The sequence below is a fragment of the Lissotriton vulgaris genome, chromosome 3_1 (assembly GCF_964263255.1).
Source record: "Lissotriton vulgaris chromosome 3_1, aLisVul1.2, whole genome shotgun sequence".
NCBI classification, from domain to species: Eukaryota; Metazoa; Chordata; class Amphibia; order Caudata; family Salamandridae; genus Lissotriton; species Lissotriton vulgaris.
The window spans coordinates 1529456247-1529473102 of NC_141689.1; the positions used below are offsets into that span (position 1 = coordinate 1529456247).

Consider the following 16856-nt stretch of genomic DNA (forward strand, 5'->3'; position numbering starts at 1 on the left):
GTGCTCCTAGAGATTGGGAACAAAAAAGACAAAAATGTTGTCCAGTCTATAATCATAATAGACTATTCACGAAATCAGAACCAACAAATAGACTCAGCTAGGCAAGTCCCAAATAGGACAGCCGCATGTTATACAGGTATCATATTAAAGTAACCCAACAGTCATTACTGAACATTAATTACAAACAAGTATGAAAGGACTTACCCAACAGTATGTGGGAGTCAAGCCTCACCTCACCCGGCAACGGCTCGGAGATTGAGGCCCCGCTCTGTGCACAGAACATAAAAATATACCATGTCATCCTGAGTTGACTCAGAAGTCTGTAGTCAATGTCAGGTTGTACAACTGTGCATATGGAAAACTGAATGTATGACTGTCCTAACCGAACGCTGTCCCATGGAGGACAAGGAAAAGGACTGACTAATAGACAAAACTAGTGACTAGTGACTAGCTAGCACAGTCACCCTTGATTAAGCCCCAAAGAAATCTAGTGCCTATACTATGTTTATACGGTAAGTTGATCACTCCTACCCTCAAAGAGCCTAGGAAAAGTATGGTATGGCTCAGGGATGATACTTCCAGATAAGTGGGGCTAAGTTACAACTGACCCCTGTCCTGTATATATCTGTAGGAGTATGCAAGGTGAAGTGGGCCTGGAACTGTCTCCCTAATCATTTAAGGAAGGAGTGGAAAGAGCTCAATTGTAAGGTTATGGCTAAAATAGCGTCAACCTCGAAGGAAAATAACCTAAAAATGAGCTTTGCATGGAAAGGGGGTGACACCAGGATCAAGGAGCTTGGCAGTGTGCACCAAAGTCTAGCTACTCACCTCTCCGTCGGTACCCCTAGGCAGACACCTAAGCCGAAGGGGAGGCAACGAGGAGAGGTGAGATTCTTGTCTTTATACCCCCTGTGATTGGGTAAAAGGCAGCAGCTGTGTCCCAATCGCCGCTGCCGGTGTTAAGAAGACATGCCCTGTGCGCATGCGCGGCTAAATGGCGCTACACAACGCTGTGTTTACAATATCGGGCATGCGTGATGCGGTGCCCTCAACCAGTGTAACGAGCGCTGGTAGAGGAGCAGCGCATGCGCTGAGGAAGCCCGGGCTGGTGTAGAACGCCTCGGGATCCTCACTGATCCGCGCATGCTCAGTTGTGAAAAACCACTGATAGTTGTTCGGAAATAACAAATAAACAAATCGAAGGGCATAGCGCTCCTTTGCTACATTAAACCAACCATTCGCATCTGGCAAACGAGGGGTGCTCAGTCGGCGGCCACATGGATGGCACGGTAAATAACCGCTCACACTGAGCGTGGCAATGTATGTCAAGGTCCCTACAATGGAAGAAAGTATCCTAAGGAACAGTGAGCCAAAGAATACTGCGCCTGAGTTGGCAGTGGTATAGATGGCTACAGACCATAGTTGGTCAGTACACTTCATAGATAAAAAGACTAAAGTGTATGAGAATAGATGTAGCAGATGCATCAGGTTAGACTCTTGCAATGCCATCCTGTATATCCCTGGTAATTTTACCCGAGGGTATATCCTAGGATCACTGCTCATATATTTAGGCATATGTCAGAACCCTTGTGCCTCACTGTGATCACGCCTAGGATCCCTTCTGCTACATCTATTCTCATACACTTTAGTCTTTTTATCTATGGAGTGTACTGACCAACTATGGTCTGTAGCCATCTATACCACTGCCAACTCAGGCGCAGTATTCTTTGGCTCACTGTTCCTTAGGATACTTTCTTCCATTGTAGGGACCTTGACATACATTGCCACGCTCAGTGTGAGCGGTTATTTACCGTGCCATCCATGTGGCCGCCGACTGAGCACCCCTCGTTTGCCAGATGCGAATGGTTGGTTTAATGTAGCAAAGGAGCGCTATGCCCTTCGATTTGTTTATTTGTTATTTCCGAACAACTATCAGTGGTTTTTCACAACTGAGCATGCGCGGATCAGTGAGGATCCCGAGGCGTTCTACACCAGCCCGGGCTTCCTCAGCGCATGCGCTGCTCCTCTACCAGCGCTCGTTACACTGGTTGAGGGCACCGCATCACGCATGCCCGATATTGTAAACACAGCGTTGTGTAGCGCCATTTAGCCGCGCATGCGCACAGGGCATGTCTTCTTAACACCGGCAGCGGCGATTGGGACACAGCTGCTGCCTTTTACCCAATCACAGGGGGTATAAAGACAAGAATCTCACCTCTCCTCGTTGCCTCCCCTTCGGCTTAGGTGTCTGCCTAGGGGTACCGACGGAGAGGTGAGTAGCTAGACTTTGGTGCACACTGCCAAGCTCCTTGATCCTGGTGTCACCCCCTTTCCATGCAAAGCTCATTTTTAGGTTATTTTCCTTCGAGGTTGACGCTATTTTAGCCATAACCTTACAATTGAGCTCTTTCCACTCCTTCCTTAAATGATTAGGGAGACAGTTCCAGGCCCACTTCACCTTGCATACTCCTACAGATATATACAGGACAGGGGTCAGTTGTAACTTAGCCCCACTTATCTGGAAGTATCATCCCTGAGCCATACCATACTTTTCCTAGGCTCTTTGAGGGTAGGAGTGATCAACTTACCGTATAAACATAGTATAGGCACTAGATTTCTTTGGGGCTTAATCAAGGGTGACTGTGCTAGCTAGTCACTAGTCACTAGTTTTGTCTATTAGTCAGTCCTTTTCCTTGTCCTCCATGGGACAGCGTTCGGTTAGGACAGTCATACATTCAGTTTTCCATATGCACAGTTGTACAACCTGACATTGACTACAGACTTCTGAGTCAACTCAGGATGACATGGTATATTTTTATGTTCTGTGCACAGAGCGGGGCCTCAATCTCCGAGCCGTTGCCGGGTGAGGTGAGGCTTGACTCCCACATACTGTTGGGTAAGTCCTTTCATACTTGTTTGTAATTAATGTTCAGTAATGACTGTTGGGTTACTTTAATATGATACCTGTATAACATGCGGCTGTCCTATTTGGGACTTGCCTAGCTGAGTCTATTTGTTGGTTCTGATTTCGTGAATAGTCTATTATGATTATAGACTGGACAACATTTTTGTCTTTTTTGTTCCCAATCTCTAGGAGCACTTCCTCTATCAACTTCTGATCTGGAGGATATGGTAGGATGGTCTATATGACCACACCAATATTTTGGACAGGTCTTTAACATACAATTTGGTCTGTCCCCCCTTTTTTTGTTTCACTTTTGCCTAAAATGTATAAGTGTATCTTTGCAGTAGCAACATCTTATTTTAGCTGGCCCTGAAGAATGCCGGTGTAGTTTCACCTTCGGCAGAAACATGTTGGCCTAATTTATAACACAGCTAAGCATTACAGTGATTTTTTTCACACTGTTATACACTTCTTTTTAATCTGACGTCTTGGTAAATATCTTCATTAAAAAAATATTTTCTTTACCTCGACCGCCATTTTAGATCACTTATTCTTTCTTTTTTTCCCTGTTTTGCACTGCACTTTTTCAGCACCACTTAGTGGCATGGACACTTTTTCATGATGGACCAGTAGTGTGTGATGTCTGGCCAATTTACTGGGCTTAGACTCACCACCCTGGTTAGGTGTCCTAAATGACGAGGCTCCGCCAAATGGGTGGGCTGATAGGATATCTTACACATATCTGTGTCTTGTGACCATTTGGCCTGGTTCAGTGCAATCCAAAAGGATCACTTTCTTAGGACCTCATAGACTCAGCTACGTTGTTGAACAGACCTTCCGACTCTTTATGTTTGTTGTAGTTTGATTAGGGGTATTGAGTTTGGTAGGTCTATAAAGATAGTCCCCTTGACCCTCCTCAACCTTTGGTTTTCTAGTTGCCTAGAAACTACACGCCCCGGGGCTGCAGGGTGTGAAATGTGACCAGAGAACTCCAGAGATTGCGCCTCTAGCAAACGACTGCCTAGGGCAGATTCCCAATTTTTCGCCTTTCTTGTCCCAGACAGTAGCAGCAGCACTACTTGTACATAGGGCATTAGTCTGCACATCTCCCATTTCTAACCACTACACGCTACATTAATGATACAGACTTTAGTGATACCATTTTCCCCGTTCTCAAATGTCCTCTGCCTTGCTGGGTGGGCTTCGAACTCATGACCTTCAAAAATTCACTATATTTGATCAGTGTGTGTTATCGCCCTCTGCCATTTTCCCCAACAAATTGGCTGCTGTTAAAAGATTATTTTTGAAATGTCTTTTCTTCCGTATCACCACGTTTGTTAAAAAAATAAAATAACTTACCAAAAGGCAGTGAGATAGCTCTCTGATTTTATAGTTTGTTCTTTCTTTTTTTTCATTTGGCACAACACGTTGTGCAGCTGACGTACAATTTGGAAATATACTCATTGTGTGGGAAATGTTTAATACATATTCAGGGGTACTGGAAAAGAACGTCATAGAACAGAGTGATAGCTCGCCTGAGACGGGAAGGGAACGGAGGTTACCACTTCCATACAGAAACAACTGTACTGAGCAGGCAGGTGCAATATGCACACTGGCATGACTGTATTTACCCGCTTACTTTTACAATTTCTTAATCCTTTGCAGATATTTGTACAGTTTGCCCTATCCAGAAGCTGATCTCGGTGCTGGAGGAACATTTATTGTGCTTGTCAGTATTAGCTTTAGAATTCGGAATCCTGTGTCGAGGAGTGGGCAAAAAGGATTTTAAAATCCTGGCCACTACAAAACCTTAATTGTGTGGCTGTCGAATTTCCATGTATATACGAATATGCTTCACACACCTCATAGTCTGGCGTCTCCTGTATAGGTAGTACAAAAGGGGGTGGTGATGGACGGACCATCTGAATCAATCAAACACACTCACACCCAGTCAAAAGATCTGGGCTTAATCCATCACCGTTCTTCAGCCCACTCTGCCACCCCAGTTCAGACATGGCTATATGCAAATCAGTCTGACCCTGTGCCTCATGGGAACAGTCCAGCCCGAACTGCCAAGCCATGTCTTCCCTGGACCGGAAACAAGCTTCCGAGGACCGGTTTCTGGCATTCCAGCCGTCTTCATCCCGGCTTGCTTGAATCCAGTGGCAAAGTGAGCAAGAGACTCACGTCTGAGTATACCCTGCCACACTTATGGCGGCCAAAAGCGGTCTCCTGTATAGGTATCAGATTTGAGGGAAAAAAGTCAGTTTCCAGCTCAAGTGGCATAAAAGTTACGAAAATTGTTGCACATGGTGTGCAGTGCTCTACCAGACTCTTCACAAAAGTTAACTGGCCACTGTTGGGGCAGAAAAGTCCTCTTCATGCTAAACAAGTGTATCCCTGCCAGGAGTCCCTAACTGTACTGTGTCTGGATCCCTAATGGTGATTTTTAAAAATGTCATTTTTAATATCCTGGGCGAACACGGATCATGTGTTTGAACCATGACCTAGGCCTGTTTCATGGATTGTGGTTTGTTGGACCAGGAGGGGCGCCCAAAGCGCTACCCTCATAGTGGTGGAAGACTACCACCTTCATCAGGAGTTAAGCAGCACAAGTGTGGTGGTGGCAGCGTACCATGTAGTAATGAGTAGTAGTGAACAGGACCTTTTCTGCCCTGTATCACTGAAGTGAGGCCTAGAGGTTCAATCACCTTTTTGAAAGTTTCACTGCAGTGTGCTTAACTCGCCCTTGGACTACATCACAGTTATTTGTGGAATGCTACGTAGCAGAGAAGTGATTACTCTGCGTTAGTTGTTGTATGTGTGCATGGGACCGGTACAGTAGGAGGACAAAGCAGCACTGTGCAGTGCATGTGTGGTTAGTACATGTACTGGGTGTACGTAGGCCTGAGAGGAGTACAATACATGGGAGATGCAATGCTGTGAAGTACTTGTGTGGATAAAGCATGTGCTTGAGTGTGCGCTTGTGTGGAGTACAACATGTGGAGGGTGAAGTGTTGCACAGCATACACATCAAGTGTGTGTGCTGGCAGTGCATGTGTTTGTAAAAGGAACATACTGGTTAGTGATGGCAAGGCTTCAGTGCGGAACCGTGCGCGCAGAGTGTGCTGGCTGCATGGGTACATGTAAGAGTACAATGCATGGAGGAACAATGCTAAACTGGAAGTGTGCTGTGAGTACACTGAGCGAGTGTGCCTGCAGGGGTACGTTTAATGGAGGACCTTAGGTTACATTTTGGTAAGCACAGGCCTGCCTGGTAAAGACATAAGGAGGGGAAAAAATCCCCCCCCTACCCTCCCAAGACAGATTTGTGTATACATTCCTGTGAGCTGATTGGGGACACACTGGAAGGAAGACTGCTCTTTGATTCAGTGATGGATCACCTGGAAGGGGTCTGGACCCATCTCAGTAAGTGAGATGGGACTGATAAGCGAATTGTATATACCTGGGTTTGTTGCGGTCGAGATTAACCTTTTGATGCTCATATCCCTGTGGGTGACATCCAGGTGTGAACTTTGGTCACTCCCATGAATTGTGTTGTGGACAATCCGTTTCAAAGTCGTCCCTGCTATGACCGACATCCTTTCACGAATGAAGATGGAAAGGAACAGTGCCCACTTCAAAAGAAGCAGAACCCCAACATAAAACTTCAAAGACCCACAACTTTAATCTTATTTGGTGTCTGGAAAAGGATTATAAGAAAGGGAGGTTGAGTCTCCAAAAATGTGTCATCCGCCAAGCAAGTCAGACTGGCTGTGTGAGAAGGGGAAGCTCTGCAAGACTTCTGACTAGGACTGGGGGCCAAGGCCTGCTAGTCTCCCAGCTAGGTGAGTAGATCTCACCCAGGGAAACCAAGACCTCCTGCCTGCTCGGCTGGAACCAGTGTACCCTGTGATGTAGAGGAGAGAGTTGGAGGTAGCAAAATCCAGTGGGGAGCCCTACTCTGAGGACTCACTGTGTGAGGATTCGGCTGTGCACCTATTGGGCCGTAGTCCGTGTGCTAGACTGTTTTCGGTGATCCCCCCCCTATGCCAGTAGTGGCCCACTGTAGACTGTGCCAAGTATCAAGTGCTGTGCGTTGGGTGCCTAACCCATAGGGCCTCTTTGAGGTTACCCCGTATGCCAGAGGGAGCAACCGGTGAAGAATTTCTTTCACTAGTGAGCCTGGACTAGTGAAAGCCTGAGTGGCAACCCCGTATGCCAGGAGGGCCGTCTTGGTGTGCATGATTGTACCTGAGGAGTGTACGTTGTGTCCAGAAGGTACAGTGACAACCCCGTGTGCCAGGAGGAGCTGCCGGGACACAATCACCAGACTTCAAGCCATCGCCAGGGATGAGAGTGAGGCTGTGACTGGTGGAGTCTAGCAGCACCGAAGGATCTGCCCCGACTGACCCTTGTGGACCAGGAGGAGGCCAAGGAGGACGACATGCCCTTGCGGGACTCCGGTAGGGAGCCGAATTACAGAATCCCCCCTGCTGGGGAAAACTTGACATACCACATTGCTAGGAGCAAGAAGCTGCCCTGATTGCTGGGGAAAGTGGCCACCCCACTCGGTAGAGTGAGCCTGCGCCCGCCCGACGCTCCTGCATGTCCTGCAGCAACCTGACTTCTCCGAGCAGCATCTGATCTCTTGAATGCTTGTGCTGGGAGTACCTGCTTTAATGCTGAAGTCATCCGTGCTGCAGGAGCGGGTAAGGCCTTTGGGGCCCCTGGTGAGGATTCACTGCTGGAGGTGCTGCTGAACCTTAGACACGTTTGACTTCAATCCTGAAGAGTCAAAAGGGAACTCTTGAGTAAGGCCTAATCGTTTGCATTCCCTGATGCGGCCTCCAGTGAATATGGAATAACCCTAAACATGCTACACAAAGGAGAGTGGGACAGGGATTTCCATGACTACTACTAGAGTTAGAAGTAAAAAAAACGTTGCTTATAAAAGTAAGTATTTGGCTGGATATTGATTTATTGTTTGTACTTTGAGGTATGAGTCCTATTCACTGACCTGTATGTACATCCTTCCCTGCCTCTGAGGGAGCCGTGACAGCTCGACCACAGCTATTGCTGAGGCAAATGCAGAAGTGGTACTTGGCCTAGTTGAGCAGGAACCATAGGTTGGGTTTCGGGATATCTGAAGTAAAAGGCCTCAACAACCACAGTTGGGCCCTGTAACCACTGCGTGCCCCTCCATAGAGCGATTCCGACAGTCACCTTCAGCTGTGTACTGCCTTAATCAATCCTTTCCAGAGATAAGAATGTTGCTAGATAGTGTAATATCCCCATTTAATGAACTGGGGAAGGACTTGTGTATGCATTATATTCAAGTGTTCAAGGTCTAGGTCTTCTGCTGCAAACAGTACAAGGAAAAATAAGTTTATACATTCTGAATTTGGATTTTTTTTTGTTTAATAAAAATGTATGTCCACATAACATATATAAATGCTGCAGTTATTTAAACATACTCCAAAAAAGATGCAATATATTTTTGATTCTTCTAAATGTAAAGTCCCAGGTCCTCAAGGACTTTCTATTGATACACCAACATAATACATGTGAAATATGCTGTACTGCAGGACAGTTTAATGCAAGAAAATGGCACACATTTGCTTCATAATCTGCCTGTCAGAAATAATATGCAAGTCTTTGTCCTCTCCCATCTACATGGAGCCAGCGGCCAGCATAAGGACTCTCAGAAACCACATTGACACCCCTGAATGGAATCCAACACAGAGCAGCACGTCTCATCAGGCGTCTGAAGAACTTTGACCACGTGATCTCCTCTCTGAAGGAACTATAATGGTTCCTTGTTTAGCCCGAATCATCTGCAGAAGCAGCTGCATCACTGGCAAGGCAATCTGAAACAAATTGTCAATTTACCTGGCAAAGAAATAATTAACCGTGCAATCCACAAGTCAGGCCATCCCCAGACCGAAATCAAAATGAGTGTAAGAAAAACCAGAAGGCAGGCAATCTCAGTCTATGCACTCAGGATCTGGAATTATATATGTGTGGACTTTAGAACTTCCCCAACATTCCTTCAGTTCAGGAAAAACTGAAAACCCATCTCTTCTTGGTGTTTCACCAACCCCTTGCATGCCAGAACCAACAAATGGGTAGAGACACTGACCGGTGCTTGCTAAAATGTGTGGACATTAACAGTAATTTCCCAAACCATTATCTAACATTTAAAGAACGAAATCCAAGGCAAAGTTGTTTCAAATGATCTCTTCTTGCAGATAGTTTATTTCCGAAATGGAATCCATGATATTGCTTCTAGAAAACAGCCATTCCAAAACGTGTTTTGGGATTAAATGTAATTTCTTCAACTGGGAAAAACAGTTTATGTAAATTCGGACGGTAGTCAAATTGCATAATATTGTAAAAAGAAAGGGAATAGTAGAATTTGTTTACAATGACAGAGTTCATCTAGGCTATTATTTAATATAAAATATAAACAAAGAGGAGTGTTGCATGCAAGATCAAAAAGTCTGTTCCAGACCTGGTGAAGTGTACAACAAGGATGGACAGATTTAAGTTTGTGGGGTACATGATAAGCACACGCACAAGAGTAAACTGGGGAGAATTTGACTAAATTCACATATCTTACTATTGTTTCTTGTTTGTTTTATTTTTTTCATAACTTTCCTGTTCAAATTGTTGGGTATCTACTATTGCATTTAAACAACATCCGTTTTTGTGTAACTCTCGGCAGAGCTAGCTTCTGACAGTGAACAGTATAAACATACATTTACATTTACATATTTTGCATTTGTGATGCTTGTTAGTGAGTTGTGGTGTTATTTTATTAGGTGCTATTTTATAAATTTTTTGGTTGGAAAAAATAAGTGGGGATCACCTGCCTAAATAACAAAGGGTATAAAATATGTTGGGACAGATTACTAGGGCAACTCAAGTTCTATATTAAAATACTGCCACCTGGAATCCTTTCTCGTGGGTACGCATCTCACATATGAAACATGTAGAAAAGTGTGCCTTTGCTGCTTTCTATTTCTACACGCTTCATTGTGATTTCATTGTGATCAGGAAACAAGTTCTATTAGTCCTTCGTACAGAAACAAGAAACGTGTCATAACAGTCCGTTGTCCCCATCGGTGGCAGAAGAAGAACTAGACTTGTGAACGAGGCTTGGAAATCAACGAGATTAGTGTCCAGCTGCCGCTGCTTTCTGGTCTGCTGAGTACGTGCGCCCCCTTGTGTGTTGAGTGTGTAGAAGCGCGTGAGGCGATAACTAGCATGTGTTACACTGGCCCCTCTTTCTTTGCCTGGGTATAAGTACGCGCATCTCTCGGCCCAATCCCTGACAGCTGCCAGTGCACGTGAACCTCTAACCCACCACCTGTCTGAAAAATGATGGCATCTTCAGCAGCAGCACCACTCCCTGCAGCCCCTGTTGCTCCTCTGCAGAGGGGCATTGTTAAGATGGTGAGAGAGGGGAATGGAGAGGGTAATCTGTTCTGGCCAATACGTTTGCAACCATTGACTCCCAGTAATTATCCTGGAAAACCAAGTTATGTTAACTGTCTGCATAACCCCTTCACATCTGAGCAGTTTAGTCTCTCGTAGCCAGCTTGGTTATATGTAGCAGGCTAATGATTGTAAATCGCGCCTCTAACTTTGGGTTCTACTTTTATAATTGCATTCTGCCCAGACCGTTGCTTACTATGCGTGTAACTAATCAAATAGTTTTGACTAATGTTGTTGTTGTTACACACACATATATCACAAACCCAGCTTTACCTGCCCATGAGTCTTAGTGCATCGCCAGTAACTCTAGCGAACTAGTCCAATTGCAAGTTGCTGAAAATATGGAAAAAGGGAAGGCATAGATAAAAAGAAACATCAACAGTGAGATAACAAGCGCAGCCAGTCATGGGACGGACAGAAGATGTGCACCCGGGGACTGCCTTTACTGGCGGCGAAAAAGAAGTCCCCAGTGCATCATGCTATCATGCTGCCAGTAAAGCATCCAATCCCCACGTGCACATCTTTTGTCTCGTTTGTTTCCATGCGTGCACGCTGGAATCGTATCGATTCCAAAAAGCCTCTGCATGGCAGAGTAGCGCATGCGCTGCTTTCGCTTGACCGAGACCTAAAAAAATGGAGTTCACTGGTGGAAAACATTGGGCCGGTGATTAAAGGTATAGGGTAGAGTGGCAACGCTTTTACTAGAATTTTTAGAGGACTATCAACTTAAATGTCTTCTTTAGGTATAGGGGGGATCTGGATGGAGATGTAATGATGTATTCTCTATGCCCACATAATCATTGCATCTTTGGAATGATCACCTGTAGGAAACATTACACTGCACTCTGCTTGCCATCATTGACCGTTTTGATCTTGCCTTTACATATGCAGCACTGCAGTTGCATTGTTTTTTTGAGTATTATATAGCGCAAACTACACCAGAGAATATCCAGTATCAGAGCGCTTTAGATGAGCGCCAGTTTCGTTACACATGGAGCCATTAATTTTTGTTAGGCACGGGGATACCATCTCTCTCGTAGAGGTATGGCGCAGCGTCCGGAGAGGCTGACTCCGGAGCGCGGGGCTCGCGGTTTGCTCCCCAGCACTAGCCGCAGCTCGGCATCATGTGATTCTGGGCAATAGCTCACTTTATCTCTCCGACAGCCCCCCAGCGCCTTTATACCCTTAGGGTTGATCAGTTTGCGCGTTACAAATGTGGAATTCTATTATTATATAGAATATACATTGATTGCCAGATCACATTATTTACAAGGCAATATTCAATTCTCAGCGTTTTACTAAACCGATCAGGTGTGTTTGCGCTATTGGTTTAAGAACAGTTAGACTAGACCTCCCAAAACGGACTGATTAATTAAATAAATGTCCAAGGCTAAACTATGATATTTAGCAGGTAGGGTGTGATCTAGCAACTCTATTTACGTTGCATTCTACGTGCATCGGACAGAACAGAGTTAATTTTCTACACAGATGTGTTTGAGATGTTGACCGCTTCACTTATTTTCTGTTTTCTACTTTGAAAGAAATGTAATGCTTTCCCCTTCTGCTTTTTGGCACATCTTAGCTGTGAAAAGAACTGTTTGCTCATTTTTTTTTACTCGGATCTCAACCCTCTTGTATTTGAATTTCCTTGTAGAAAAGAAACGTCTCGAGCTCTAAATTATCGCACTGGTACATGAGTGAATGGAGAATGTCTGAATCACCTTGCCACTGATGTCTGATTTTCACTCTGGCAAGGCATTAATGTTCCACAGGTGATTGTGGTCAATTCCTGGCTCTGAAATGGACTCTGTTCGCACGGTACAGTTGCTAAATCTAGCTTCCTTCCCTCTGCTGGACAATACTTGTAGTTTCGCAGAGCACGACGGGGTCCTGTATTCATTTATCTCCTAAACCTTTGCCATACGTACATTTTGTTTTAAAGTACTTAATTTACTCCATCCTAAAACAATTAGATTCCCACCAATGGGTAATGGAATAATGTTTTAACTCCAATATAATTACCCGACACCTTAGACACTACTTTTCTTTTTTCAGTACCTAAACTTCTGGAACGCATTTCTGCTCTGCAGTTATGTAAGCTGTAACATAAATGTTTTTAAAATGAATGTTATTATCTGTGGGCATGCTGTACCTGACCCCTTAAGCCGAGTCCGCCTTGTTTGCCAGAGATTAAATCCTGAATACTGATTAGGTGAGTGTATCTTGTACTCGGTGTGCTTTTTGATAATCTGCCTTGTTTGGCACTGTTATTTACTTCTCGGGTGCATTTTTAGGTACTGCAGACAAAGCATTAGATGTTTTTGTCGGTTCTTTTGAAACTCGAGAAGCCAAGGAACAGCCTTCCTGGGCTATTGCTTGTTCCAACTGTTGTTCACAGTTTGGAGCACCCCACATTTCAGTCATGGGGTGTGGGGTTTTGCTTGTTTAAAGTACAGGTCTGAAAAGCAAAGGAGCCGGTGTCTGTGACTGCAACCGATAGGCCGGACAAGGAAAGATGGTCAATTCTGGATGTTGGACCCAGTTTCCCCTGGGAAGATAGTGGAGGCTATGCGTGCTACACAGGGCTTCACCCGCTGAGAGGGGTGTGTTAGCGTGTGTTTGCATGTGTGTGCGTGAGAACATTGGCAGATGGACTCATGGTGGAGGTTGAGCAGAAGAGTCAGTCGTGGTCTTGGTGCGACAGTGCCTTGTGTGGCAGGACTTTTACAATGGTGTGTTTGGCAGGTCCATTGGCAACAACCTATTGTGGTAAAGTGGTGGTGCTGTGTGTATGACTGAGTCGTAGGCTGGCAGTCGTAAGCATGCATAGTACTGCAGCCAGGCTTCAGCAGTCTTCAATCCTGATGGCGAGTGTGACAATGGCCGAAGCCTCGCTCCGACATGAGCGCACGGTCAGTTGTGTGGTGCGCGGCATCCCCCAAGAAGCGGTGGGCGCTCATTCTGCCATATTAGAGTGTACTGATTTCAGTGGCACTTTACTTGTAGCAGGCAGCGGAGCTGCCACTTTTTGATGTATGCCCTGTGCTGTCCTATTGTAAATATGGCCTTAAGGATAGGGTCTGAGCTGATGCCTGAGCACTATGCCAGCTTTGGAGAACATATCAGCATTTAGTGATCATTACTGAGTGCTGGATCAAATCTGAACATGCACCAATGATTCATGAGAGATGGCGTAAATAAAAACATGCTTTAAGTTTTGCGCAGTACTGAGGCAAATCTAGATTCACAATGATGGAAATTTGAACATGCCCTACGGATTACAGAGTGATGCAGCCAATCTGGGCACGCACAACGGTGGTAATGTGTAACATACTATGGGCATTCTTGACCCAGTCGTGCCTGCTCCTTTGTACTGCTTGCACTGGTATAATGGTAGTAGTTCACGCCATATTGTAGGCGGTTTCAAACCAAAGGGGTCAAGTCCATTACGGGGGCCTGGTAGGACGTAATAAAGTTTATAAAAGAGAGGGTACCTGGCCACCAATTCACAAAACTGCTTATTTAGTTTAGCAGATTTAAGGTGCAACACATTCAGTTGTTGTACCTTACTTCATCACTTGTAATCATTTAGAACAACTTTAAGGCGACATTTTGTTTTTCATTAACACATTCAAAAGATACATTCTTCATTTTTCAAAAAGAAAACATTAAGAAATGTGAATACATAACATTACAACTCATGTGCATTTACAGATAATTAAACCAGTTGGCACTGTGGCACCCACTTCTGGTGTAATGTTTTCACCAGTTTAATGGTGTTAATTGTTTTATAGGGGTTTTGCATATTCTTGGCCCAGTGTTCCCCTGGTGTACTGTAAGGCTTTCTGTTGCATAGTAGTGGAAATTATTTGCATTTTTTATTCCATTATCGCTTCTGAATACTGAGGACTCAGTCTGCAACATTGGTAAATCCTGCTTTCCTCCATGCACTTAACCATTTATCAATCTGTGTATTCATTCATCCAACCGTTGACCCATTCTCGCAGTCACGCACAGCCTCCTTCACACAACCACCCACAAAATCTGCAGTCTATGAAGGAGCGCTTTTACTTGACTCGCTAGACCTATTTGCTTTGCCAATGCTTGCTACCTCAACATTGCGTAGACCTCAACATTTAGGGGAAAGGGGTATGTCCCTACCAAATACTGATTTTCATACTCTAAATTGTACAGAACAATCTAGCTTTCAGTTCATGCATCAGTCCACTGTCTGTCGTTTGTTTTTGAGCTTAGGAAGCACAAGAATATGATGATCTTCCATTTTCATATCTTTTAAACACTAAGGGCCTTATTATGGGTGCTATTTATCGTGCCTGGTAAAGAACGATCCCACTGGGTTTGTAATTTATCGCGTTCAATAATTAGCAACTATTTCTAGTTTCCTGGGAATAACATGCAGATTTTGGTATTTAACGCACTACAATTCGCATGATATGGTAATTACCGCAAGACTTTACCCAGTTAAATTCAGTTGGGCTTGACCTGCCAAAATTTAACGAAAGCTGAGGTATTGAACACATCCGATAATCATCGACTGCACTAAATAACAGTCAACTTGTAATTCTGACCTGTGCGTAAACAGTGGTATATGCGCGGGTCTGGGGAAAAAACGGATTCACGCTCAGACCGTCCGTTTTTAAAGCATATTCCTTATCGGATCTTTCTTTCTGGTTCATTATTTTCTGCAGGTGAAAGTTAAGTTCACACAAAATAGACTTTACCTTTACTCGTTACCTTTGTGTACTAGGTTATTGGAGCCTTATACAACATTGTGTGCTCATTGTATCCTGGCTAACATATTTAACAATCTCTTCTACAGGGGATGCAGAGGGCGACCAATGTCACCTACCAAGCTCACCATGTCAGCAGAAACAAGAGAGGCCAAGTGGTTGGAGCAAGGAGTGGCTTTCGTGGCTGCACCGTCTGGCTGACAGGTAGTTCTTCATACATCTATTTTATAGTCTTGTAGAAGCTCTGAACTATAATCCTCTACTTCTTTCTACTCTGCTTAATTCGTTTAGGAATTGTGGGCTCTTTTCTGTTCCCCATTCATTGTGATCATTTTCTGTAAATAATAAACTGGTTCTAGTGTTGAGGTTTAGTACTTTGGTTGAGCCAAGGAGATCTTTCAAGTGTCCTTTGTTATTTCTCTTCTTGTCAAACCACTAATACGAGTTTTAATCATACAGAAAAGAAAACAAATGTGACAATGAAAACACAATGGCAAGAGTAATAGTCAAGAACTGTCTGTTCACTTGCACGCGAAGAACTTCTGAATTGTTGTCTTCAGCCGCTGTGTTTCTCCATTGTCTACCAGTTAATGTGTATTTGATATTGATTCTTCTTACGACACATTCATCAAGTAGTGTATTTATTACTCTTCTGCCTTTCCAGTGAACATTGTGACCTATGCATGCTCTGTTAGACATAGGCAGCTTTGTGCATTGAGAGATCAGATGGACAGGGAGAGAACTATTATCCCTATAAACTGAATGCACACTAAGCTCATTTGTTTTGACTAAGGGGTAGACCCATGAATTACAACATCTAGTAACTTTGTTTTAACCAATATAAATCCTAAGCACTCCTGGCAGGCTACATTTCTGTGTATTGGTTGCTGTGACACAGGCGATGAAGATGGAATAGGGGGTACTATACCACCTGGTATTAAGACTTTGTCCGATGAAGACACTTGATGTGGGAGAGCATGTTACACAACGTTGGGATAATTGTTTCATGAATAGTCCAACCCTGATGAAGTCCTAAGGGAAAAACGCGTTGGCTGGGCTGATTGGCATTTGTTTGATAAAAGGAATCAATAAAGTTGGATTTGAGCACATATACAAGACTCAAGAAAAAACTATTTCAATTGAACAGCCTGTATTGGACATCTATGGATATTGCAATATATGGAACTTTTCCAAAACTCAAATTGAGTGATACTTATGTTACATTGTACACTCCTTTTTCAGTTGTACCAAAACATTCCTTACTTGTTCAACACCAGGACTATTTCACAAATAACGCCGAATTTGTGGTGTTCTGTGATGCAGATAAGAGTTATGCCATTATTTTCATTCCTCCAAGACCTGCGGAAATCCATTACGGCGATCATTCTTCTATAGCACGTTCCCAGTGCATAAGTAGATCTTAGTAGATCATATAAATATATATATATATATATATATATATATATATATACATGCCAGAGGTGCGCTGGAGGCTCCGGTTCTACAAGCGGCAGGAACGAGCTGGCATCTGCTGTCAAGGCATGTTTGTTTCTCCGTTTCCTGGATCATTTCCTGCCCGCCTCAAGTGCTTTGTCTGCCACAGCCCACTGCCAGTGGCAGCTCGTTACCGAACGAGGAGTCGTATTCATTGAATTTTCGGCTTTACTTTTGGCTCATTGTTTGGCTGCATCGCACTCGGG

General features: G+C 44.2%; 1 protein-coding gene across 2 annotated transcripts in view; it reads left to right on the forward strand.

Annotated features, from left to right (window-relative positions):
• The window catches only part of PAPSS1 (3'-phosphoadenosine 5'-phosphosulfate synthase 1), a 322558-nt gene that overhangs the window by 80202 nt on the left and 225500 nt on the right, over positions 1–16856 (forward strand). For both annotated transcript variants that reach the window (XM_086962022.1, XM_086962020.1), the window contains exon 2: positions 15246–15360. In XM_086962022.1, the coding sequence (XP_086818148.1) occupies positions 15246–15360 (115 nt within the window). The remainder of the gene's footprint in view (positions 1–15245; positions 15361–16856) is intronic.